This window comes from Emydura macquarii, unplaced genomic scaffold (genome assembly GCF_026122565.2).
Source record: "Emydura macquarii macquarii isolate MOO-44397 ecotype Brisbane River unplaced genomic scaffold, CSIRO-AGI_Emac_v2 contig_3305, whole genome shotgun sequence".
Classification (NCBI taxonomy): Eukaryota; Metazoa; Chordata; order Testudines; family Chelidae; genus Emydura; species Emydura macquarii.
In genome coordinates, this window is record NW_027133442.1 from 3699566 (window position 1) to 3725991 (window position 26426).

Here is a 26426-nt window from a genome sequence, read left to right on the forward strand (position 1 = left end):
TATGGACCCTGCCTACTTGCCGGATTCCTGAGCCTGGCCTTCTTGCCTCCCAGCCTGTTCCTGATTCCTGCCCTCTTCATCCCAGACCCCATCTGTTCCCAGTTCCTGCTTTCTTGCCTCACTCCAAGAGCCTGTTCCTAAACCCTACCTCTGATGCTGACTCCAGCTTTGGTCCTCGGCTTGGTGCCTGGCGCCCACTCGCAGCTCCAATTCCAAGCACCTGACTCTAATCATTAGGCCTGATTGCCCATGTCCCGGTCCCTATACGCCTCACCCACCCAGTTCCAGTCTCCTTTGCCCAGCAAGTCCAAGTCTCACCTTCTGAACTCTCCATCCCAGGCTCCCCCACACCCAGCCTCAGGCTCCTTGCCCAGCATGTCCCAGTTCTCCTTCCGCCTAGCTCCTCATCCAATCTATCCCCACCCCACACATTCTCCTTCCCCACTGCCTCACAGTCCCAATCTTCTTCCCTGGGCTCCAATTTCAATGTCTCCCCGTCCATTGCCTTGGCTCTTTGTCCCAATCTCTTTGCCCAACTAGTGCCAGTTCTCCCCTTGCATCCCTGCTTTGTCAGATCTCTCTCCCCTCCCCCTTCGCCTTCCTCCCCCTCGGGTTCTCAACTCCAGCCTCAATCTCCTCCTGGCTCTAAGTACCAGTCTCTTCCCTGGTTCCCAGTCTTTTTGCCCAGCCAGCCTGTTCCCCCCACCTTAACTCCCAGTTTCCCTCTCCCCACCCCTGCTAGACTCCAGGCCCAGCCTCCCGCTCAGACCTCTTGTCCCAATCTACTCTCCCCACTACTTTACTGGTTTGGCTCTCATCCCCTCCGCATTTGAGCCAGCCAGTTTCCACCACCCACTGCCGGGGCCCAGCTGCCAGGGCTTCATTAAGAGCACAGGAAAGACTCCTTGCTTTCAGCCCAGTGCCTGGCCCCAGCCGGGCCCACAGCACCCCAGAGCTACAATTGCAGGGAAAATCCTGCTCAGCCCCAGGCTGGAGCATGTCTGGTGTAGGTGGACTCTTGGGGGAATTTAGCTGCAAAACTCTAGCACATCTCTACTTGGCAATTTGGGCAGATTTTCACCCGGGATGTCAAAAGGCACATCCTTGACACAGGGGTCACCCCCTGCCAAATTTCAAATCCCTGGTCCAAAGCAGAGGGGGGCTAGAGCTTCTCACAGAAAAGGTTGTCAGACATTTTAACATGAGCAAAACATCACAATTCTACGGTCCTACACATCTCATATTCTTAGAGGTGGCTGAACAGTTTGGGCTGAAATTTTCTAGAACGGTTCAGTTGGAGCCAGACACCCCGCGTGGAAAATGTCAGCCTTGAACAGTTAAAGCTTGGAAAAGTCATAAGCTAACGAAAACAACATATTTTAGGGCATGTCTATATTGCAACTGGGAGCGTGATTCCCAGGGCTGGCAGCCGGACAAGCCAGTCACCCACGTACAGACACGCAGGTGGCTGGGGGGTTTGTACACAGGCAGTTAGCCTGAGCTGCTGCGGCCACGCTGCTAATTTTAGTTCCTTAGCTTGAGCAGAGCTTGCAAATCTGTCCAGCCGTGCTAGAAAGGAGCCTCCCAGCTGCAATGTAAACATATCCTTAATGTGAAGTGCTGGGCAACCCCACCTAGCCTACAGGCATGATCACTCAACAGCCCTAGGATGGACCCGCTGCTGTCAGCTTTCAGCATGACAAAAGTTCATTTATCCCAGCTCTTAGTTTTCGGTCTCAGAACCACTTTGGAACTTTGCTTCTGACCCCAGGTCTACTCCGTTTCCTTACTAGCCGCTTGCGAATGACTGCGTCAAAGGTATTGTGAAACGCAAAATAAATTATGCCGCCCTGTTCTTTATCCACTGTTCTTCTGATAACGTTCAAAGGGTTCTGGTTTTCAATGACGTACAGCTTTCCTTTGCAGTAGCCATGCAGGCTTGTCCTCACAATATCCTGTTCTACTAGGTATTTTTTATTCTAGTTTGAACCTTCTTATCGAAAGTAAGGCTCACAGGGCCATAACTACCCTCTAGAGACCTTTTAAAAACAGGTGTAATGTTTGCTACCCTCCAGTCCTTACTTAGTACAGTGCCTGACTTTAACAGGCATGTGGATATTAGCAGTTCAGCCACTTCAGTCTTATGTTCCTTCAGAGCTCTTGGATGTACCGCTCGGCCTGAGGACCAGTTGTTCTTTAATTGATCCGTTTATTCCAGCACCTCCTCTTTTGACACTTCTACACCAGACAATTCTTTATAATCTGAAAACAGTAGGTACCTCCCCGAATGTCCTCTGTGGTGAAGGCTGCAAAGAAATCATTATGGCCCCAATTCAGCAAAACTCTTCAGCAGAGACTTAATTTTTAAGCATGTGCTTTGGTTCCCTTGAAGTCAATGGGACATGAGCAGGTGCTTAAATGCACTGCTGACTGAGGGCCTTAGTTTCTCTGCAGTGTCCTTCTCCTCCTCCACTTCTCCCTTTATTCCCTAGGGGTCCAGCAAACCCACCAGTGCTGTCACAGGCTTCCTACTTCTGACAGACTGACAGGATTTCTCAGCTGTTTTTAGCTTTTTGCTCTTCAGAGTCCACCTCCACCCTCCTAATTTCCATCTAAATTTTTCCTTGTTTATGCCCCTTCGTCTTGGCTTCCCTAGATTCGGAAGGGTCCCTGTTTGACCTGAACAACCACTTAAAAGCCAGTATGGTTAGCAGTCAGGTTTAACTTGCCTCCCTGTTGCACATTGTCAAGGAGACTCTGATATTAGTTTAAGTCAACTGAGGGGAGGCCCTTGCCCAAGATACTCACTTCTGCTTCTCTGCCTTGTATTGCTGCGTGCAGTCATCAAACAGCTTCTGGTTCATCTCCATAAACAGCTTCAGTGCATTGTAGATCAGGCCATGGATTGTCCTGCAAAGGCGGCAGAAGAGGGACAGTGGGTCACAGGTAACATCAAGGTGCTTGTCCTGTATCCTGCTGGGTAGGGAAAGACATCACTTCTGCTCATAGCAGCTTGGCCAGAGCCTTTCATATGTGGTCCCAGTACTCAGTGTGAAAAGAACTGAGACTGGAATCCATTTGACTATTCCCCGGGGCGGGGGGGTGGGGGAAGAATATGGAGATATGGGAAGGCTCTCGTCACAGTGACTGGGACCATAAGTAGTAATGCTGCTGAGTTGGTGGTTCCCAACATAGATGTCTGCAGGAAATCAGCATTCCACCCCCCAGGGCCTTTCCTATTGGGCATCACATAGTCAAAGAAGCTAGAGATGGAAGAAGTTGGAGCCAGCTCAGGGTTTTTCCCGACAAGGCTTTCTTCAACCTAGTTGTAAAACCGCATGTGACGGGGTTTGCTATGTGCCAGTCAGATTGCTGGATTTCCCCACACTGATGCCCTCCATGAGCTCAGTTACGTGTGCAGCTGCAGCAAGCTGGAATGTCCACCACTTCTGGAGGGGGGATACTTAACAGCAACTTCGACCCAGGAACTAGCACTCTGCACTATGAGAGCTCAAGCTACCTTCTCCTCTGGTGGCAGCAATCCTTGCATTGTGTCATGCCTTATTCATGCTATACTGTAAGCCCCTGGGGCAGGGACTCTGAGAAGCACCCTGGATGTTTGTGGTGCTGGAAAATAATCACACAGATTGTATTGTGCCTAGAACCAGCCTCGTCTAATAACACAAGGACAGAAGCCAGACTTCCCGACTTCAGGCAATCACCTCAATCACTTCTCTGGGCTTCTCCTTCCCCAGCCATAAAATAGGACTCCCGATACTAATTACCTTTGGGAACAGTCTGCAATAAAGGTATAGCTCCTAGGTTTTATTTTCTGACCCACACATTGACGGAGAAAATGAGTTGGGGAAAGGAAGGGAGAATTTCTGGATCCCTCAGCTCATTCTGGGAAAGCAAGAGAAGCAGAGATAAAGATATGGGGGAAAGCAGAGGTTGTAGAAAAATACCATCACAGACTGGAAACAGGCAGAAACAGAGTACAAGCCCTGTCCTCCCAGGAAAGTAACAGGAAGGAACGAGAGAAAGGCAGACAAACAAGGAGGAAGACTAGACAAGTGAGAAAAGAAACCTCAGAACCACTGAGGCTTATTAAATATTTCCCATGCACCTGAAAATGGCTCTGTCAAGTGGTACAGAACAAATTTCTGAATCATGATGGGAGAAAGGGGGAAAAAACTACATGAAAAAGCATGTGTGGTGGGGGGAGGGGGAGAGAAGTACTGGTGTGAAAGCCATGCCACAGTTACTATTTCCTTGCCTGTTGGTGAGCATAACTTTTATCCCACCCCTTAAGGTAAGCTGCAATGGGAACAATTCAGTTCGTGCCTCTTTTTGATTCTTTATGGTGAAGAGGCAAGAGAAAGCAGAAACAATAGACAATGGTTCAATAGTTGACAAACAATTTTTATTCTGCAACCAATTCCTTTGTACTATAGACACACTGAATCCCAGCTCTATCAAGTCTCCCCCTAGATTGTATTAGAAGTGCCCTAGATTTGCCCCTTTCCTGTGTACAGGGAAGGCCTGAATACGTGGTGGTGGTGGTGGGGCGGGGAGGAGGGCTTCCCTGCCTTCTCCCAAGAAGTATCAGAAAATACCCCCCTCCAAGCTTCAGAGCCTGAACCTGAGCATCTACACAGCTATTTTAGTGCTGTAGTGCAAGCCTGCATCTGTAGATCAGAGCCTGAGACTCGCTGCTGTGGGTTTGTTTGCCCTGCAGATGTACCCTCAGGGGTCTCGTGTGTGGGCTGTGAGCTTCCTAAGCTATTCACTGAAACGGCAGAGTATTCTGTCTTTAAGAAAGGTCTTTTAACTCTCTCAATTGGAGGAAGAGCTGAGGGGAGGGACACAAGAGGGTCTGGTACCAAGCAGCGGGTCACAGACTGAAGGCATTTGCAGCAGCACAGCTGTCCTGTAGGTCGTGCTTTCTCAGTGCTCCCTCTGTTACCTGGCAGCGGGAGACACCAGGCCAGCACACTCACCCGTGTCTTTGTTTGATACTGGAGGCTGCAGAAGCTTCTGCCCTCCATGGCTTGTGAAATTGGGCTAGGCAATCCCGATGCACCTACCAGTCAGACTTGCAGGGCTGGAGGCACCAGCTATCACACTGACGGGGTTGGCTGAGCGGCCCCAAAGGCTGTACAATAGCCACCCACAATGATGTGGTCAGGCCCAGGCCGCTGTGGTCTACTTGGGTCTTTCAGATCTAGTGCACCCATCCCCTTGGTATCTAAGTTCCATGCCTCCTCTCTTTCCCCAAGCCATTAGCAGCAACATCATGTGCCACTGCAGCAGTGTGCTAGCAGCTCCCCTGGATCCAGTGACAGGCCTGCGCTCTCCTGGATGCCCACTCACTCATTCCGACTGTCCCGACAAACAGGAAGGACCTACTTGTTCCAGTGGCTCTTGGAATTCTTGTAGAGCGCTGGGAACATGATAGGGAGAATTCTGGCTGCATTGTCGCTGATCAGGCTCATGATGTACTCGTTGTTCCAGTAGTACAGCGCCCGCTCTGCCACCTGCAGGAGGAGGGAAGCAGATCTCTGGATAGGCTCGTTGCAGACAGGCCACAAGGGGCGTGTGAGAATTCCACTCATCCCCAGACAGGCCAAAGTTCTGGCACCACCCAGCCAAGAAATCAGACTCAGCCATGCTCTGGCTGAGGAGCCTGTCTTTGCCCCTCTGGCAATGTCCTCTGCCTGGAGAGACCCAGCCCTTGATTTCTGTTTTCTCCTGGTTTACATTCTGCTGCAGCTATACCAAGAGCTCCTCCCCGTCTCCTCAGGGCAATGTCCTTGGGTGGGTGGCCTCATTTGATCACATGGCTTCAGCTGCTATTGTTATATTGACGACTATCCAGTCATATCTCCACCAACTCTTCCTTGTACTGTTCTGTCTCCAGCCAAAGCTTAACCTGGGCTAAAAATGAAGCCCTTTTCTCCCTGGAATCTCCATTACCCTCCCTGTCCTGCAAGGGCATCACCTCTGTGTTCTCTCTTCCTCCTGACCCTCCAAACTGAGATAATTGGTAAGCCTGGAAACCTGATCCATTTTCCTCCATTGCTATCCGTCCCCAACTCCAAGACCCTTGTCCAGGCCCTGCCCATCTTTCATCTCAGTCACGGCAACTTCCTTCCTTTCATCCCCACTCTCTTCTACCAAACAAAAATGCTATGAAAGCCATTTTCCCTGCCTGCTGCCTGCACCTGGGCTACAGTGACTTTGTGTAGTCCCAATCTTTTTTTATATCCGATCATCATGTAGGACTAAATCAAATGTCTCACAGAAATCTGAGCAGTGTGTTAACACAATTACCTCTGTCAACTAAATTTGTAATCTCATCAAAAAACTATATCAAAATAAATATATATTTATTCAACAAGACCTATTTTCCATAAAACCCATGTTGTTTGGCATTAATTAGTTTGCCATCCTTTAATTCTTGAACTTCTTGGTGCATGCCTGATTTTGCATGGTATCTGCCCGACATTGTGAGCTGTGGGGGGCAGAGACTACTTCTCTATATATATCTATGAGGCACATATCACACTGATGGCAAATGACAGGAAGCAATGCAGAGGAAGGGTGTGTATAGGGGCAGATGCTGAATGGCTTGATCCCCAAAATACCAGCAGTGCCCCTCTGCACTGTATCATGGTGTTAACATTTGCACCTTCCCCAGTCCCCTTGGTATCCCTAAAATGGAACCATGAAGTGACCCTGAAGATCTTCCATCCTCCCTGATCTCCTCCTCTTCTATTCCCACAACGGATGATCTGGTGGCCCCAGGCCAGGACAAGGTATCCTTTTTGCAGCCATGCAACACTGGGAATACTCAGCAGGTCAGTGTGTCTCATTGGCTGACCAAACTCCAGTTTTGTAGATAACTATGTAATATGATCTCAAAAGGAGCTGGGCACAGTACTCAGGGACAGCAGGAGGCTGAATGGCGCCCATCTCCCACCCTCTATCAGATCAGCACTAGCTCTTTAATTTGTAATACTCAGTGCTGGAGAATACTGTGTAGTCAGGGAAAACACGATCAGTAGCTTGGGAGGACATTTAGATTCCTTCTTGTCCTAGAGCAGGGGTCGGCAATCTGTGTCGCATGTGCCACCTTTTGAGCAGCACACCGCGCTGTGCCTGGCCCCAAGCAGGGCTGCGCAGCGGCCGCTTCCCCTATCCCCCTGCGCAGAAGCCAAGCATCTTCCCCCTCCTCTTGCTTCCCCGACACCCCTGCAGCAGGGGGGGGAAGGAAAAGGGAGAGCAGGAGATGAGCCCACAGATACCAGGTGTTCGGTGGGGGGGCGTAAGTCACTGGCCAGGTCACTGGGCCCACAGCACGTGGGAGAGGGGCAGGGGAAGACTTGGCACACCCTGTTCCAAAGGTTGCCGACCTCTGTCCTAGACTATTGCACTGCTGGTTCACAAATGCCTCCTGGTTTTGTGCCATCCTCAGGCGTCATCTTGATCACTGCCACCACAAAATTTATCATAGACTAGTTACCACAGAAACATGCTCCAGAATCTCAGCTTCACCCTGAAAACAGGACCTGGGTGCAAAGCAATGCCAGATGGGTCTCGTTGAGTCTGAAACCTACCTGAAAGTGTGGGCTGGAAACACACTTGGCCAGCTGCCTGAACAGGGGCTCCATGACCTTCACAAACTCAGAGGGCTCAATCACATCCAGTATTTCCTCCAGCTCATTCAGAAACATCACCTCCTTGGGACTGTGCGTTTTTGGCCAAAACTTCAGCAAGCCCACGATCACCTGAGCAGATAAAGAAAGGAGCTTGGGAGCAGAGTGCAAACATATTGACGCTGTTGTCTAGCACCACCGAGCTCAGCAACCCAGCACAGCCACATCCCACACACATCGGCAGATGCAGCATGCATGGTCTGTATATACTCTGACTCATTCATGTTAGACACGCAAATCACCAGCTCTGTCACATCTCTCAAGCCCACCCCCTCCCACGTATCACTGCACCCAGAGACCCTCCCTCAGCACAAAGGCCTGGAACTGCTTTGTCCTCCCAGACCTCAGGAGGCACTAAAGAGGGCTCCCATCAAGGTTTGGCCCTAAGACTCCCAATGTCTGGGGCAGTCCTTGGAACTATATGTTGCGGGACAGGAACTGGATGCACTCTGTCCTGGACTCCTCCTCTGCTCTGAAGCAGCACAGCTTCCCTTCCTGCTCTTTTCTCCTATCCCCCTCATGCTCCCCACCCACCTTGCCTGCATCACTGACTACCTCTTCAGCCCACAGAGCCTCTAGGCTCCAGACCAGGAAGCTGAAGGCACCTGTATCACCACACACACACGGGCTTCCCTGGAAGTGACCTGGCCAGGATCTGGCTGCACAGAGAAGTGAAGTACACAGAAGCTGGCTCTGATCAGGAGCTCCACCTAGCAGCAGCCATAACTCCTTCTTCCCTGACTCCACCCTCCGTATTCTACTCAGGTTCCCACCATTCCAGGCAGCGTGGTGGTGACAGCCTTCGTGAGCTAGGAAACTAAGCAAGGAGACAATTTCCCCTCCGCTCCTTTCCAAACAGAGGAAAGCTGCGGGTACTGAGTGGGTTTTTGGGTAAGTTAATGTGCTAGGTGTTGTTCTTGGAGAAGGCAGGTTGAAAGGGGGGGGGGAGCCCTGCATTTGGACCAAAAAGCTCCTTCTGACACCTGGTTTCACCCATTTGGGAACTAGCCAGTATCCTAAGGATTCAAACTACAAAAAGAAAAGTGATCATTACCTCCTTTTCACTGCCTCCACGAGAACAAGGGGCCATTCAAAGTGATATGCTGGTGAACAGAGAGCAACTGAGAGAAATTCTGCTTCCAGGGAGGACAGGGTTACTCACCTTGTACAATAACTGTGGTTCTTTGAGATGCGTGTCCCTGTGGGTGCTCCACTCCAGGTGTTGGTGCGTCCTCATGTCCTTCATCAGAGATTTTGTCGGCAGTGCCCATCCGGGTTGCGCATGCACTGTCCCTGTCTCGTGGCGCCCTTTTCAACATGCATGACCTGACGCCCTCTGTTCCTTCTCTACCATAGAGCCATAACACTTGACTCCAAAGTAGAGGGGGGAAGGTGGGTAGTGGAGCACCCACAGGGAAACACATCTCAAAGAACCTCAGTTACTGCACAAGGTGAGTAACCCTCTCTTCTTCTTCAAGTGGTGTTCCTGTGGGTGCTCCACTCCAAGTGACTCTCAAGCAGTGCTCTCAGTTGGAGAAGGGAACTTCGGAATTGTTAGATTGAATGGAAGAGAGTACTGAGAGTCCAATTGCTGCATCGTGTCTTGATGCCTGATCGATAGTGTAATGTTTTGTGAAAGGGTGGGTCGAAGCTGCTTTGCATATTTCAGTAATTGGTACATTATGCAAGAAGGCTGTGGATGTAGCGATGGATCTGGTTGAATGTGTCCTGATCCTTTGTGGTGGTGGTTACCCCTGAGTGCATGTAGCATGTGTGGATGCAGCTGGAAATCCACTTTGAAAGTCTTTGGTTGATAGGGCATTGCCTTTGGAACGTTCTGTAATTGACACAAGAAGTTTGGGAGATTTCCTGAAAGGTTTTGTTCTTTCTAGATACAATGCAATGGCTCGTCTGACGTCCAGTGTATGGAGGGCCACATCCTGTGCATTAGTGTGGGGTTTTGAGTAAATGTAGGTAAGTGAATGTTTTGGTTAAGGTGGAATGCTGATGTTACTTTGGGGAGGAATTTAGGATGGGGTGGTAGCATCCACCTTATCTTTATGAAATATTGTATATGATAGATGGGCCATAAGCGCTCCAAGCTCACTTACACGTTGTGCCAATGTGATTGCCACTAGAAATGATACCTTCATCGACATGTGCATTAACGAACAAGTCGCTAAAGGCTTGAATGATGGCTTGATGATGGTCCTTAGGACTAAATCGAGGTCCCAAGGTATTGTGGGAGGACGTATATCTGGGTACACATTTTGTATGCCACTCACGAAACATTTCACAATTGGGTATGCAAAAATTGTGGTATCATCAATGAGGTCATGGAAGGTGGTACTAGCTGCTAGGTGTACTTAAAGTGAGTTAATCGATAATCCTGCTTTTTTTATTTCCAGGAGATAGTCCAATATAGTGGGGATTGGCGCCACTAGAGCATTGATCGGCCTCTGTTGACACTATAAGGAGAATCTACGCCATTTTTGAAGGTAAGTTTTTCTTGTGGCAGATTTTCTGCTATTCCGTAAAATGTCTAACTGGTTCCAAACATTGTAGTTCAGTTTGTCGGAACCAGTTAGGAACCATATTGAGAGATGTAATTTCTTCAGGTGCGGATAGACTATGCGTCCCTTGTCCTGGGAGAGGAGATCCTCGACTAGTGAGAGAGATATTGGTGTGCAAATCGACACTTGTGTTAGGTAAGTAAACCATGGTTGTCTGGGCCATGCTGGTGCTATCATCATCACCTTCACATTGTCTTTGCATATTTTGTGTATGGTTTTGGCCAGCACGGGGATGGGTGGGAATGCATAAAGGAGACCTGTATTCCAGTTGATAAGGAATGCGTTCCCCATCGAGCCTCTGCCTAGACCTGCTCTTGAGCAGAAGTAACGGCATTTTCGATTAATTGTTGTCGTACATAGATTGATTGTGGGATAATCCCATTGATGAAAGATGTTCTCCAGGACTTTGTTGTGTAATTCCCACTAGTGAATGTTGCCGAATTTTCTGCTCAGGTTGTCTGTGGTGGTGTTCTGAGTACCGGGTAAGTAGTCTGCTGAAATGTGGCTGTTGTGGGATATGCACCAATTCCAGAGTCTTATTGCTTCTGAGCATAGGGAGTTGGATCTTGCCCTCTTTGACAATTATGTAGAACGTACACGCAATGTTGTCCGTCATTAGCTTTATAGTTTTCCCTGCTATCAGAGGTAGGAAATGTAGACAGGCATTGCGGATAGCACATAACTCTAGTAGGTTTATGTGCAGTTTAATTTCCTGTAGTGACCATTTTCCTTGAACAGTATGTTCTTGCAAGAGCGCTCCCCAAGGGATACGTCCATGGTGATCATGATCATGGGTGTTTCCCTTATGAATGGAGTTCCTGTTTGAAGGTTGTTGGCCTGTGTCCACCATTTTAATGATTGTTTGATCTTTTTTGGCATTACCACTGTTTTGCATAGAGATTGTCTGTGTGGTTTGTAAACTGTCGCGAGCCATATTTGGAGGGGTTGCATGTGTAATCATGCATATTGCACTACAAAGGTGGTGACTGCCATATGGCCCAACATTTGGAGGCATGTGCGTACATTCAAAGTTGGACTGTTTTGTATTATAAACTCCAGATTCACAATGGTATCGAATCCGATTTTTGGTAAGAACGCCCCAGCAGTGAGGGAATTCACATGTGCGCCTATAAAACTCCAGTTGTTGCGCAGGTTGTAGGGTGGACTTTGTGTCATTTATCATCAGCCCTATCATATAAAATAATGTCCTTGTAATGTGAATTACTTGGACAGCCCCTATATAGGTGCGTGTCCTTAGCAGGCAATCATCCAGGTAGGTGAATATGGTGACCCCTAGCCTGCGAAGGTAAGCTGATAAGACAGCAAGTATCTTGGAGAAGACCCTTGGGGCAATGCAGAGGTCAAAGGATAGCGCCATATATTGATAGTGGTTGTTGCCTAGTGTGAATATTAGGAATCTTCTGTGGACCAGATGAATAGTAACATGGAAATATGCATCTTGAAGGTTGAGGGCTGCAAACCAGTCCTCCTGTGCCAGTGCTGGTAATATAGTAGCCAGAGTAACCATCTTGAATTTTTGAACCTTTATACGTTTGTTCAGTTTTCATAAGTCCAAAATGGGTCTCCAACCTCCGGTCTTTTGGGTGAGGAAGTAATGGGAATAGAAGCCTCTGCCTCTGTGTTGGGAGGGGACATGCTCTCTGGCACCTATTTGGAGTAAATTTTTGACCTCCTCTTGTAATAGGTGTTCGTGAGATGGGTCCCTGACGGGGGAAGGGGTTTGGGTTGTAGGTATGTTGGTAAAGGGGATAGTATACACAGATCGGATAATTTCTAGTACCCATTTGTCTGTTATGTTTGCCCAGTGTTGGTAAAAGGGGTGTAGTTGATGTTTGAACAAGATGGTGAGAGTTATGGACTCTGGCTGTGGAAGGCAGGGGTGGTCGTGCAGACCCTCGACCAAGCCCTCAAAATTGTTGTTTTCAAGGGGCAACCTGGGATGTTGATGGCTGCTGGTTTGTCTGTCGTTGTCGCTGTGACCTTTGTCGGGAGCGTGATTGTTCATACCATCTGTTTTGTGAATAATGTTGGTATTTGGAGTTATACGGCTGATACCTGAAGGATCTTCTTCTTGTTGCAGGTGTGTAGATTCCAAGGGCGTGAAGTGTAGCCCTGGAATCTTTCATGGTATGCATGACTTCATCCGTTTTCTCTCTGAAGAGCTTCGCCTTGTCAAAGGGAAGATCCTCGATTGTTGCCTGTAGTTATTTAGGAAGGACTGTGGAGTGAAGCCATGATCCATGATGCCCTACGCATGATGACAGCAGTTGCCACAGTTCTAGCCGTGGTATCAGCCATGTCATGGGAAGCCTGCAACACTGTTCTTGCGACCAATTGCCCTTCTTTAATCAACTACTGAAACTGTGGTTTTCTTTTTTCTGGGATAAATTCAATAAATTCTGATATCTTTGAATAATTGTCATGCTCATAATTTGACAATAATACAGTGTAGTTTGCTACTCTTCATTGAAGAGTAGCTGCCATGTAGACTTTCCTGCCAAGTAAATCCAGTCTCGTCACCTTTGTCACGTGGTGTCGACCTATGATGTTGCTGCTTGTTCCTCTGGTTAGCAGCTTCTATAACCAGTGAGTTAGGAGCTGGATGGGTTAAGAGGAACTCTATATCTTGAGCAGGGACATAATACTTTTTATTAATCTTTTTACAAGTAGGGAAAATAGTGGCAGGCGTTTGCCAGATGTTATTCGCTGGCTCAATAAGGGCATAATCCATCAGAAGGACAACTTTGGTAGAAGCTGAGGTCTGTAATATTTTTAGTAATTTATGTTGTGACCCTTCTGCTTCCTGGAGTGAGATCTCCAAGCTGTGAGCCACCCTCTTAAACAGTTCCTGAAGCGGCTTAAAATCATCTGCAGTCGTCAGAGGTGGAGGAACTATGGCTGCATTGGGTGAAGAGGATGAACTGTGTGTAGGTGGAGTTGTTTCTTGCTCTGCACTCTCATCCTGTTCCTCAGTGGGACCAGTTGTTTTGGGTCCTGTTAGAGTAGGTCTATTAGGAGACCTTTCTCTGTGTCTATAGGACAGTGTTTCTCAATTGGTGTTCCGCAGAACCCTGAGGTTCCACGGGAACACTGTTAGGGTTCCACAAGCAGCTGTTCTCCGCACCACCGCGATCAGCTGTTCTCCGCGCCGCCAAAAAGGGAAGATGTCCCGGATTTTTCAGCGGAGGGTATCGGGTGTAAGTGTAATTTAATTTATATTTAATTGAGAAACGCTGACCTAGTTGTTTGTATATAATTTGCTTATTTCAACATTTTTTTTTGCCCCATATGTAAAAAAACTGTTAAGAGTTTGGGGGGGTTCCGCAATTATTTATCGAGTTCAAAAGAGTTCCGTGGCCAAATTTAATTGAGAAACACTGCTATAGGAGGTTGATGATCTACTCTGTGACGCTGAATAAGTAGACCAGGTGTCACATCTAGACCTGTGCATGCGATATGGGACTGGTGGAGCAAACAATGGAGGTCCAAACCATGGATATGTTGGATGTCTGGGATGTGGCTGGCGTCTAGCTGATTACCCCCTAAGTGATGGCTGTTGGGGGAAAAGGTAGCCTGCTCACCCATCATACTCATCACTGGAGAAGGAGATGGGAGAAATGGGCTCCTTCTGACTGACGTGTACTGGAGAGGTCTCAGTCCCGTATAGTGGTGATAGCAGGGAAGATGTTGCAAATTCTTCCTCCTTCTCATGATGTCTGCACTTTTCAGTATGTTTTCGCGGGGCCGTTGTTGTCGGCTCCATCGTTAATGTTGGCGCCGAGGTCTGCTCCGTAGCATTTCTCAGTGCAAACATATCTGTCTGCACCGTCAGTACAGTGGGTGTCTTCAGGGCCCTCAGGGCCTCCATCATTATTGGTGCCGATGTAATCTGCTCGGTGTGTGCCGATGCCGTGCCGCTTGTCAGCACCGAGGTCTGTGTCAGTGCCGCAGCAGTTACTGCCATTTTGCAGACCATTACTTTTGACGGAGCCATCTCGGCGCAGGGTTGTTTTGTTTTATTTCTCAGCTTTTCAGAGGAGCGGTGAGAGTCGCTCATGGTCGTGGAGGTCAGCGTACCGGAGGAACCTAGAGCCTCTTTGGTACCAAATCCTTTGTCCGTTTCTGGTGACCTCCTTTTCTTGGCATGCTCCATTGTTGGTGGAGTAGAGTGCCTTTTTCTGGTCTTTTCAGGAGGAGCTGTTACCCTGTCCAGGGTCTGAGGCAGGTCTCAGAGACTTCTCCATGAGTATTAGCTTCAGGTGGAGGTCCCTGTCACTCCTGGCTCTAACTTTCAAATTCTTGCAATGGACGCATTTCTGGGCAACATGCCCTTTGCCAAGGCATCTGATGCACGCCAAGTGCCTGTCCAAAGCTGGCATAGCATCCCTGCATGAGGTACAGCGTTTGAAGCCAGGGAAGCCCAGCATGATCTTTCTATTAACTAAGGGGTAAGTCTGAAGGGAATTTTTTTTTTTTTTTTTTTTTAAATGCAGAAGGATTGAGGTAAACTAATCTAAACTACAGGTAAATTGACTAACTTTACAGGGAAAAAAAGACTTACTGAAGATTTCTAAAGTGGGCTACTGAAGAACTGCTGAGAGCTCCGTCTTGGACTGTGGATGGCTGAGAAGGAACAGAGGGGGTTGGGATGCCAACAGCGCCGCGAGATGGGGATGGCGCATGCGCGACCCAGACGGGCACTGCTGACAAAATCTCCGATCAAGGACACACCAACACCTGGAGTGGAGCACCCAGGGGGACACTACTCGAAGACGAACTATAGCTGCCCTGTGGTGCCCATGGCCACAGAAGACTCACCTCAGTACAGGGACAGGAGACTTTTATGAACACTCATGCTCATTGTTATGGATGCTGAGATACAGACTGTCCAGACTGATGCTTTAGGGTGTAAACTAATCACCATGGCATCAGAACGGAAGTTCTCTTCCACGTGCAGGATTCTACCATTTACTATGTGCAATATGGGGTGTTTTCATGGTCCGCTGAGGCATCAGGTAATGGCAGGGGCGGTATACTGGAATCAATGGACCCATGATTTGGCTATTCCTACTGTCCCAAAAGGGACGTGACAAATCCACCAAATATCAATGCTTGGTGCCTTTTAGATCAGAATCCAAATGCACAGAGTGAAAGTTTTAGCCATTCTCTTCCAAATCAAATCTCTTTCTGAAACAGATACATCCACACTCTGCAGAGTCTCCAACTGAAACATTCATTTGGAAGAGATGCATTACATGCAAACTGCATATGCTGGTTTCAAGCATAATAGTTTGCAAGAGCAGGTCTCCTATCTAGCATTATTTGTAGTTCAACAACCGGGATTCTGAAGCTGAAGTGTCAGCAGATGTTCAATGAGAGCTTAAATACTGTTCAACTAGCATTTGTTAAATCTGAACATAGCACTCACGGCTGCAGTGCCTGGTTGGTTCTGGACAACTGTCATTTTGAAAACGCCAGTCTTTCAGCAATTCCTAGGAGAACCCTGTAATGCTGACCTTAGCCTAGGCAAGCAGCCTGAGAGAACAGCAGTGGGCGCAGCAGCAATAGGAAAGCTGATTGCATGCTATTTCCACCATTCCAAGGGCTCAGCAACACAGGGAAAGCAGCGACAGGTTGGTGTCCACAGCACTTGTAATTTTGCTAGTCAGTCAATAATTAGTCTCAAAAGGCAATTTTCCCTAGAGCCAAGGTTGGATGAGATGCACAGGCATCTGTCTTTGCTTTGTTTGATTATCACTAAAACTGCCATTGTGGAGCATGTTTATTCAGCAAGATTCAGTGTGGCATCTCTTGCATTGTGGCTGAATGAAGGACAAACAAGCACACAAGCACTACATGAGGTCCCTGGCTACTCAGGCTTTGATACTTTTCCACAAACACACACACAATGTGCCTGCCTTGTCTTCATAGAATCCATTTGGCTGGAGCCTGATACAATGCCCCTTGCAGTGAGTGGGCATCCTTCCATGGGCACTAAATCAGGCCTTTGCTCACTAATTTGAAAAATTCAGTAATGAGTCTCCTAGTCATCAGTATTTACCACGTTTTGCTGTTTGAATGCATGGCAAGAACTGCCCAGAAATTCTCTGCTTCCCTCCCCCATCTCATCAGCTCCAATATTTTGAGTGGCAGACTCAGCAGGGCGGTGAATTACCTGGAACATGAGACATACACATGCCCTGGCAACGGGAATATGGATGAATGGGGGGTGGGGAGCGGGGAGTGTGTGTGTGTGTAAGGGGGGGAGGCGGGGGGTAAGGGGAGCAGCACAAGGAGGCCTCTTTCCGGGACATGCAGGTTGGGAATGGTGGTGCTAGAGTGCTGAAAATGGTTGAACACTGGAAGGCTCGTTGTCAGTGCACAGTTTTGCCAGCTCAGGTGCCAAACAACGCAAGCTGTAAATATTAGTAATTAAAATGCCATTTCCATGCATATGCCAGTGGCCATCTGCCATAGCTAAACATGTGCGGAACAGAGCCACATAAGGCGATTCTCCGCACTCTGCCCTGGGGAGCGGAGCCCTTGATCTTCCTCTTGCGCCTTCTGCCATGTCAGCATTGCTGTGTTTCGTGTTACTCTGGGTGTGTGTAGCCACAATGCATGAAACACATTTGGGCCTTGTTTGCAGTAGGGCACCACGTTTTAAAAATGTAGTCTTGAGCCACATTGCAACTTGGAGGCAAACTCACCTGTCAGGATTTAATGTCCTGGAGGTGAACTGGCAGGAGGGGATATGATAATGAGGCTCCAAGAGCTCAGTAAAACAAAGCCCACACCCTCCACAAGAGACAGCTCACCCAGAGCTAACCAGACCTTTCTGGTCTCCCGTTTCCACACCCTCTCCTGGGTCTTCTGACCAGCTTTCGTGGTTTGGATTAAGATCTCAAACACCTGAAGGTCCCTACTAACTCCTGCTGCTTTCTTCAGCTGTCTGATTCCCAAGCACTTTCTCATGGCAGAAGCTGTGTAGCCAGAAGGGAGCAGCCATGAGAAAGGAGCTTTTCATTCTGCTACAGCAGGACAGGAATCACACATGACAGACTCACTCCTTGGCTGTGCTCCGCTTGCTCACGTCTTCTTTCAACATAGAGACTGCTCAGATTCCAAAGCCTGCCTGGCTGTGCGTGATGAGAGTATCTAGTCCTGCCCTGCGGTTGTGACTTGTCAGATGACCAATATACCCTTGGCAAGCTAATTCCAGTGAGTGAATAAATCCAACTTATCCCAGGGCTCTCTGGACTGGAGTAAGTGTAACTTAGTTGCTAAACTGTCTAGAAATGATCTTGTGGTTTTAACTGGGGCCTGGCTGATACAACATAGCCAAGAAAGGACACTCACCGGTTCTGTCAGGCTGCTATCTTTCTCCAAGAACTGCACAACACAGTATGCCAACTGCAAAGAAAACACAACACAGTTAGAACTCCTCTCTTCGCTGAGCATGGGGAGGGGAGAGCGCAAGCAGCAAGCACACGTGAGGCAGAAGCACTTCCACAGCCCTTGGCTAGATGCCATGTCAGACCTGCTCAAGTGCGTGACTGGCAACGTGCAGCAGCTCACAGAGCGTATAAGCCCCAGTGACTGACAGCTAATGGGGAGTTTGTCTTCTTTATGCCAAGCGGAAGAATCCTGGGTTTTGGGAGCCAGGAGCCCTGTGTTCTATCCCTCATGTTACACAGGTGCAGTTTGTGCCCAGCTGTTCACAATGAGCAGGCACCACACTAACAAATCTGTGGCTGCAGACAGAGAGGTTAATAGAGTCGAAGGCTGGTAGGGACCACGGTGATCATTTAGTCTGACCTCCTGCATAACACAGGCCACAGGCCTTCCCTGAATTAATTTCTGGTTGAACTAGAGCCAGTCTCTTAAAAAACATCCCATCTCCATTTAAAAATTGCCAGTGATAAACTGGGCAACTGAAACTACCCCCTCTCCCCCAACAACAAAACATGGGCAGGGAAGTAACAGAAAGCAAGTGAGCTTCACCGTTCAGACCCTGGGCTTTTGTCTCATCGGTTTCCTCATATTTTACCTACCTCAGCTGCTCTGCAGGCAAGGACCTTGCCTCCATATCTGTCTAAGTACACAGCACACACACAGGGGCTGGGGAATAGACGCAAGGTTTTCAGCTCTCTAAATACAAGGGTAGTGTGAGTGACATATTTAAAGATAAGGTCCAGATATTTAAAGGTATTTAGGCATTTCTGCACTCAGCGTTGCAATGCCTGACTGGTTAGGTGCCTAAATCTAATTTTTTCTAAAGTGATTTAGGCACTTAGGAGTCAAAATCCCATTGACAGTCAGGCATTGCAACACTGAGCGCAGCAATGCCTATGTACCTGTAAAAACCTGGGCCAAATCTTCCATGAGCTTCCAACGGTCAAGGATGAGTAGGCCGGATGTTCAAGCCTGCTGAGGACAGAGGAGCATACTCACACTGCCCAGAAGCAAGAGGCAGCAAGTTAACAGACAGGGGCGAAGGAGGCTGGGGACGGACAGCTCAAAGAACATGTTGGGGGTGCGTCAGGCTTCAGAGGAGGTGAATGTACAGAGGCCAGAACCACCGGCAGCAAGATTTTCATAAGTCAAGCCTGGTAGTGGCTGTAAATACCTCTCAGGTAACTGACAGAGCCTCTCACCTGTGGGTGGTAGACACTCAGCGATTTCACCTTGTGCAAAGGTAGCAAGACCCGGATGAGGAACATCTTATGCTCTTCCTTCAGAGGCAAAGCAAACCCATTGATTATACTGAGGAGGAGAAGGGAGAAAGATATTAAGGGGTCAGGTATTATCAAACATGTACCAGAGCAACCACAGCATAAACCAGCCCCAAGTCTACCACACTCCATTAACATCTCCAGGAAGCACCTGGCTTCAGGGCTGCAGTGAGTACGGCCCCAGACCCATGTGCCTCATAAGAGCACATTCCCTCCAAAAAAGGCCCAACCACATGCAGAGTGGGGAATCCTATGCACCACAGGCTGAGCTTGCCCTTTAAGAGGGTTGGGGCTCAGCTGTCCCCTTGCCACACTTAGTTCCAGGTGAAGGAGATGAGTGCTGCAGTCAGGTGTCAAGGATCATATGGTTAAGCCAGGCCTGCTAGAGAGCCTAACAGAGATGGACTTCAGGGTGAGCAGTCCTGACAGTCAGTGCTTTGCAGAAGAGCAGGAGGACTGGAGTGCAGGAAGAGGCCCTGGGAAGGAGATACAGGAGCATGGTTGAGACTATGGGGCAGAAAGCCCAGCTGTTCAGAGTTCCCTGGGCTGGAATTCCACACAGGTGGGCAGGTGTGGGTCCCTCCTACATTGCCATTTGGCGAGGTGATGCAGTGACCCTAAACAAAAGGGGAATGGAGAGACTGAACAGAGCCCACCAGAAAGGCAGAGCTGGAAGAGCAGCTGTGGATGAGAAGACAGGCCCTTGGGAAGGAAGGGTTGTGCCCACACTCTTTAGTTGTGTGTGTGTTTGCCTCTGATACCCTAGAAGGAACAGACTTTTGTAAATTAGCTGGAGAGCTAAGTCAGTTCAGCAACCAAACTGTGCTAGAGGGTTGAGAGAACCAACACGGGTGAGGGGAAACTGAGGCAACAGATGGGCCTGCAGGCAGACTGGGTAAGTCCCTGCTACACCACACAATACACTAGGCTGTGAGGTCCCACGCTGCTCAGAAGTCCTGGAGCTCCTAGAAGTGGCAGAAAAAACATGGAAAGGGAGAAATGCCCTTACCTGCCCAAGATTTCCAGCAGCTCTGCAATCCCATTGTGATGCTCTGTTTCATAGATAAACCTGAGAAGGGAGGGGGGGATGGGAGAGGAGAGGAGTCATTGCCAAGCAAAGGATACAGTTTGGTAAGGAGAAGGAGAGCCACCCAGTAAGAGATGACAGAAGATTCAGGGAGAGGACAGCCCCGTCCACGTCCCAGGACGTGCTACACAAGAGTGGGTAAGGGATCAGCCAAGCTCCCAGATCAGCAGTGGGCTCCTGTGGGGTACGGTGGGGGAAGGGAGTCCCACCATTTCCCACATCAGTCAGGCATTCAGTACTACTGAACCCCCACTAGCCTGGTAGTACAGGCAAGTACCATCCCCACGTCCAGAGACCAGATCTGCCTTGGCCAGTCACTGACAGGGCCAGGAACAGAACGAATGCTCTGGCTTTGCTCCCCTCAGGTCCTCCAAGCCCATTCCCAGCCCCTTTGGGCCTGGCCAAGCAGTTCACCTGTAAAATATGTTGTTGATCTGCCGCCTCACGTACGCTCGCAGGCCCAGGAACTTCCCATAAATCCTGTGTAAGATGGTCTTCAGGAAGTCTCGCTCTCTGGGATCTTCACTGTCAAACAAATCCAGCAGCTGTGGAAAGGTGGATTCAGTTAACTCCTGTGGCCCTCTCCCTGGAATATGGGCTGCCAATCGCACAGGGCAAAGCTGCTGCCCATCAGCATCAGCAGATTCCCGCTTGGAGTGTGCCCCTCTGCACACAGTGCATCCTGTTGCCTCCCCACGGCCAGCCACATCTAGGGTGCAAGAACTGCTCAGACTCCTATAGCAGAGCAAGGGCTATGCCAGTGCAGGCTCCTAAGTCACCAGGGAGACATCTGCCTCTCCTCGTGCAGGTCTTCATGCGGCCCACCCCTAGGGCAGGGAAATCTTGGCTGCTCTCTCTGCTCCCCGCCCCTCTTTGGAAGCAGCTTCCCACCTGAATAGCTTCAATAGCGGCAACCCATGCAGATTCCCCCAGCTCTGAGCACCCCCGAGAGCTCCTCCAGCGAGGGTGTGAAGGAAGGAGGAGCTGCCCAGGCACTGCCTTCTACCCATCCTCTCTGACAAGGCCACAGAGGCTGCCAGGGCAGTGACATGCAGCGCAGCGCGACTGCTAAATGCCCCTTCACAAGGACACGGGGGAGAGGGAAGCTGGAACTACTTACTGACAATACAAACTTCTGGTCAATGTATTTCTTGGCTATATTTGGCTGAAAGTCGGGTGACTCCAGGAACCGCAGGAAGAATTCATACACCAGCTGAGGAGAGCAAGAAGGGGCTTTTTTAAAAAAGAAAAGCTTTACTTAATTTCTCATGTGTTACACGTGTGTTCAATGTTCCTTTTTCCACCCGATCGTTATACGGCTAAAGATTTTTAATCGTGACTTGTTACAGCAGGAGTCACCAGTGCTAACGTGCCAGGAAACAATTAACAGTTTAATGTTCTAACACTGGAGAAGAATTTTATTCGCATCTGACCCCCCGAGCGCCACCCCCATTACCAACACAACACACATCCCTAGTTAAGATGCACTAATGGGTAATTACCCCACATTGTTACAAAATTATATCTCATTTCCATTTCGAGTATTTCTCACTTCAGCTTCCAGCCCCTGGCTCATCTTCTGCCTTTGTCTGCTAGATCAAACAGCCTCTACTGACAGATACCATCTCTGTGCGTAGGTACTTGCAGAACCTGATCTGATCAAGTTCTCTTAACCTTCTCTCTGAGCGCTGTTGACTTTTTTTTTGTTATTGCTACTTTCATGTCCCCTTTTCCCCAGAATGCTATTCAGTTTTAAATACACATCCATGTCTACGCCTGAGGAACTGTGGCATTGTGGGGATCTAGAAAAGATTCCTTGAACACCTCCCAGTTTGTGCCCACACTTCTCTGCTGAAATGAATTTTGCTCATAACCCTTTCACAGGCAAAAATAATTAAGTAAATGTAGGTTGTCCAAGCAGAGCTCTTATGGGGACCAAATAGGCCCCACCCACTTAGGAGCAGCAAGTTTAGTGTCAGGGGGAGGAAACAGCACTGGCTACTCTAGAGGGAGCTGTGTCTAGCCCTCCTGGGCCAGAGGGAGGGGAGCAGAGCATGGGGCTTCTGAGAGAGAGAAAAAAAAATAAAGGGTGGATTCCCAAGGGTCCCAACTTCAAAAATGCAAGACCCCCTGAGCTCCTTAGAACCGTCATTCGTTGCCAGCCCACACCAGCATCCCCAGGACTAAGCAGTACTCACTTCTGGTAGGCTGCAGAATCCAAGGCCTCATTTCCTACGCTGACCCCCAAGGAGAGGGAGGATAAAAGTATCCACAGGGAGAGGATATTTGAAAGCTGTGCTTAGAAAGATCAGTACCTTCCCTCCTACTCTGCCCCCACTCCTACTTCTTGACATACATCACCTGACCAGGTGGCCTCTAGCTCTCCCATCACATTCAGAGAGGGCCAGGCAGCCCCCCGCACTCCCTTCACCACCACCACCTGTGGATGAGGCTGGCAGCCTCCCTTTTACCTGGAGGTGTGGCCAGGCAGCTTCTAGCGTGGGCTCATCCTCCTCGGGGTCAAACTCTGCTCCGGTCGGATTGGACGAGGGGGGGAGGGTCCGGAAGAGGTTCACTGAAAACTAGAGTGAGTGAGAAGTCAAAGAAGTGATATTCCCACACCTTCCCTTTGGGCCACAGACACTAATGTTCCCCCCGTGCCCAGAGCAGATGCTCTTCGTAACTGTTCCCAAACTCCTCCCCCTCAGGAGGCTGAAGGGTTACATCTGCCATGCTGCCTTCAAGCACTTCCAGTGCTGTCCCTGGTGCTCTACACCCCACCTGTTCCCCCACCCTCCAAGTACACACACCAGCCATTCTCTGGATGGCTAATAAGGGTCCAAAGATGTCAGGGCCAGCTCCCTCCTGGGCAAGTTATTCTTCCTCTTTCCAGCTGCCCCCATTTATGCCTCTTACTACTTCCAATTTCTAGGCCTGCAGACAGGAGCCTCTTCCAGTCCTGACCACCCTGGCACCTGCTGAGGGGTGATCACAGAAAACCGGCCACAGTCCTGCTAGCCCTACCATGATGACAGCTTCCGGGTAGATGGCCTCGGTGATGACATCACGGTTGTGCGTGATGTACTCCACCATCTCATTGAGACCTGCTCGCTTCACCTCCTTGAACTTCAAATCACTGAGCGGGTCGGAGATGAAGTCAAAGAGAACACAGCATTGTCGCAGCTTCTGCATGAAGAGCTCTTCTCGTTCATGAGGGGGAGCATCTGGCAGGGACAGCAAAGCACAGAAAGGTTTCAGCTCTGTGCTAACAACTCCCAGGCGGAACGTACATCTACAGTACTTACATGGCCTCCACTACTGTAGTATCCAAGAGCCTCAATCTTTACTGTATTTATTCTCACATGCTCATGGGAGGCAGGGAAGCACTGTTATCCCCATCATACAGATGGGAAACTAAGGCCTTGTCTACACTAGAAAGTGTTACCAGTTATAGAGATCTAGTTGTTATACCAGAATATTTCTCTCTCACACACACACACCCATTCCTGGTATATCAGTGGCTTACCAAGCAACGTAGGTTAAACTGAAAAGAGGCTCTCTTACACTGGAATAGGCCTGAGGGGGAATCTCTATTGTAGCACCTTGCTGGAAGCTCTCAGCTCCAAATGGCTATAAGCTTACTCCTAAGGAAGTGACAGCTGCTCTCACTATGGTATCGCTGGCATCAAGGCTAGTGTGCCTATTGCTGGACTGTCTCCAAAGTGACCACTGAACTGTGGCTGTCCTGCCAATGGGTCACGCAGACCTGAGAGGTAGCACGCACACGCACGTCCACCCCACCATGTCCTTACCTTTAAGGGCAGGGAGCTTTTGGAGTTCCCTATTTTTGCTCAGGTTGAAGCGGGAGGAGCTGTGCCGTCGCTCCTTCTTTACAATCTGGGGTCCTCCGGAGTACTTGATCTTATTCAGCTGCGTTGGCGGGGGGGTGCTGTTACTGGGGCGCTTATTTGAAGTTGGCGGTGGCGGCGGCGGCTGCTGCTGCTGCACCTGAGAGGGGAAGCCAAGAAGAGAATAGGACAACCCCAGATCTTGGCTCTAGTAACCTGACACACAAGCGTGCGGTGTGCTATAGTTTCACAGGGTATTTATCAAGATTAGGCACCGTCAGTGACTTCTTGAGCTGAAGGAATCTAGCAACTCGAATTATGGAGAAAAAACAGGGGGTCCTAGACAATAACTCAGAGCAGGATCCAGCAATCTGAGGGTCATGCCATGTATGAATCACAACTACAGCAAGTTTGTCAATTCTGCATTGAATGTTCCCTTTGATATCTGCCACTGGGAGCATTCGGTCAATAATTTTAATCCTGGTGCTTTTCTTTTTCCCTTAACGTTTCCATGTCTAATTTTAAAGTGGAGCATGTCCTATTTTTCAAATTAATCTATTCTGAATTCATTTAGAAAATAAATAGCTAAAGCAGAGCTACAGTCAGTGATTATTTCAGCAGTATTCATGATCAGGAGGATGTGTCTTTCTGGCATTCCTTTGTATACTTCCAGCAGTAAAATCAAACTAGCAATGTAAACTGCAGGGGAAGGAGGAGCCAGAAACCAAATCATGTTACCCTCTGCAATTTATCAAACCTGACCTATCATTAATAGCTAACTTTCTTCTGTCTCCCATCTCCGCTTTCATGAACTTTTCTAACTCATTTTTCCCCCACCCAGCAGGGTCTGGGTTATTTCAAGTTCCAAAGTTTCCAAATTTTGTGTGTCACAAAACAAACTTCACTGAGTGCAAGGGGTTCCCATCTTGACGCACACTGTGGCCCAGATTTTCAGAGCCAGTGCCCACCCACTCCCATTGAAGCACCTAAGGGAAGTGACCAGATTTTCCAAAGAGCTCACAACCCAGCAGCTCTCAATGGGAGTCACTCTGGCCACTTCATTTAGGAGCTTATGTTCTTTGAAATCCTGGCCCACTGTGGCTCAGATTCTGCCCTCCTTTACACTCAGCTGAGCCAAGCACTGCCACTCACTGCAGAGAGGAGACTGGGTGAGTAAGGACTACTTGTGTCAGGATCAGACCCTTTGAATGCCGCTGATTTAACTCCGGCCCCACCCTCCGGTTCTTATGCTGATGTCCTAAAGGCATAAAGCAAAACACCTGGCAGGCTGTACAGTTGTCTGTGGGGTGGTTTCACTCACTGCCTTGCTCCCGACACCCAGGTTCGCCACCCCCCAACCTCCCAGATGAGACTCAACCCAGCCCAGGCAAGCCAGGAGGAAGGAGGGCACAAGGTGACAGGGCCCCACCTGAAAGGGGTCAAACAATTCCACCCCAGGGAGAGGAGGGAGTATCAGGGGCAGCAGGGAAGGGAGGGATGTGAGGGTGGGTGCTCTGCATGAGGCGGGGGAGCAGGGGGTGGTTGGGGTGTCGGGGCTAGAAGGGGCAGGGTGAGATCTGTGGATGGGGAGTAGGGGGAAGTCAGGGTGTTGGGGATAGACACGGGGCGTGGTGGGTGCTGTGCATGGGGCGCAATGGGACCAGCTGGGTCCAGGCTGAGATGAGGGGTACTGGGCGTTCATTTCTCTCACCGGGGATTGCTGCTCTCAGCCCCAGCCTGGTCACCCAGTTCCTACTTTCTGTCTGGCCCCATCCCGAGCTGGCCACTCCAGCTCCTCTGCATCTTCATCCCACCTGCACCTGCAGTGGCCACAGCCCTCCTGCCAAGCCACTGTCGGCAGCCTGCTCTGCAGCACCCACTCCAGGGGCAGCATGGTGTGTGCCATGCGCGGTACATGTGTGGCTGTGCCGCTGAGCACTTTACCAGGAACACTGGACTGAGAACGTGGCCAAAAACACCCCCACGCCCTGTGCCTTTGACGAAGACAGAAGTGAGGTTAGTCCCCAAAGTCGTAAGGCCAGCCCAGGCCCTCCCCCGTCATTCGAGCACTGAGCCTTCTCACTGCTGCCCTTGCTCTTGGGTACCCCGACAGACCTCTGCGTGGCTCCAGTCTGGTCTGTCGTATTCACAGCACCTGTGAAAGCCAAACTCACTCATTTGTATTACAGCAGCCCTGCCAGGCCACAGACAGGGATGAAGGGCCCAGTGTGCTGGGTGTGGACAGACGTGTCACGGGAAAGCAGTCACTGCTGCAGTGCGCGCAGGCTAGGTTTATGACAAGATAAGAGACAGAGAGGGGGAACGAGAACTTTCTGTGCAATCAGCAGAAATCTCAGCTGGCCGCTGACCCAGCCATTGCCAGATGCTATATGTATGACACCACAGGGGACTCCTGAGAACAATTAGATGGTAGCAGGGAAGAA

The 26426-nt window shown here is 49.4% G+C and overlaps 1 protein-coding gene across 4 annotated transcripts in view; it reads right to left on the reverse strand.

The window, feature by feature from the left end:
* PPP2R5D (protein phosphatase 2 regulatory subunit B'delta) overlaps nucleotides 1–26426 on the reverse strand; it is a 45380-nt gene that overhangs the window by 8346 nt on the left and 10608 nt on the right. For 3 of the 4 annotated variants that reach the window (XM_067532914.1, XM_067532916.1, XM_067532915.1), the window contains 11 exons: nucleotides 23947–24142; nucleotides 23159–23358; nucleotides 22606–22716; nucleotides 21255–21347; nucleotides 20549–20679; nucleotides 20057–20116; nucleotides 18970–19078; nucleotides 17672–17725; nucleotides 7620–7790; nucleotides 5410–5537; nucleotides 2809–2910 (listed from right to left, as the gene is read on the reverse strand). In XM_067532914.1, coding sequence (XP_067389015.1) covers nucleotides 2809–2910; nucleotides 5410–5537; nucleotides 7620–7790; nucleotides 17672–17725; nucleotides 18970–19078; nucleotides 20057–20116; nucleotides 20549–20679; nucleotides 21255–21347; nucleotides 22606–22716; nucleotides 23159–23358; nucleotides 23947–24142 — 1355 coding nt within the window. Of the gene's footprint in view, nucleotides 1–789; nucleotides 2307–2808; nucleotides 2911–5409; nucleotides 5538–7619; nucleotides 7791–17671; nucleotides 17726–18969; nucleotides 19079–20056; nucleotides 20117–20548; nucleotides 20680–21254; nucleotides 21348–22605; nucleotides 22717–23158; nucleotides 23359–23946; nucleotides 24143–26426 lie in introns of those variants that run through there. The other variant, XM_067532917.1, reaches the window with a different exon arrangement.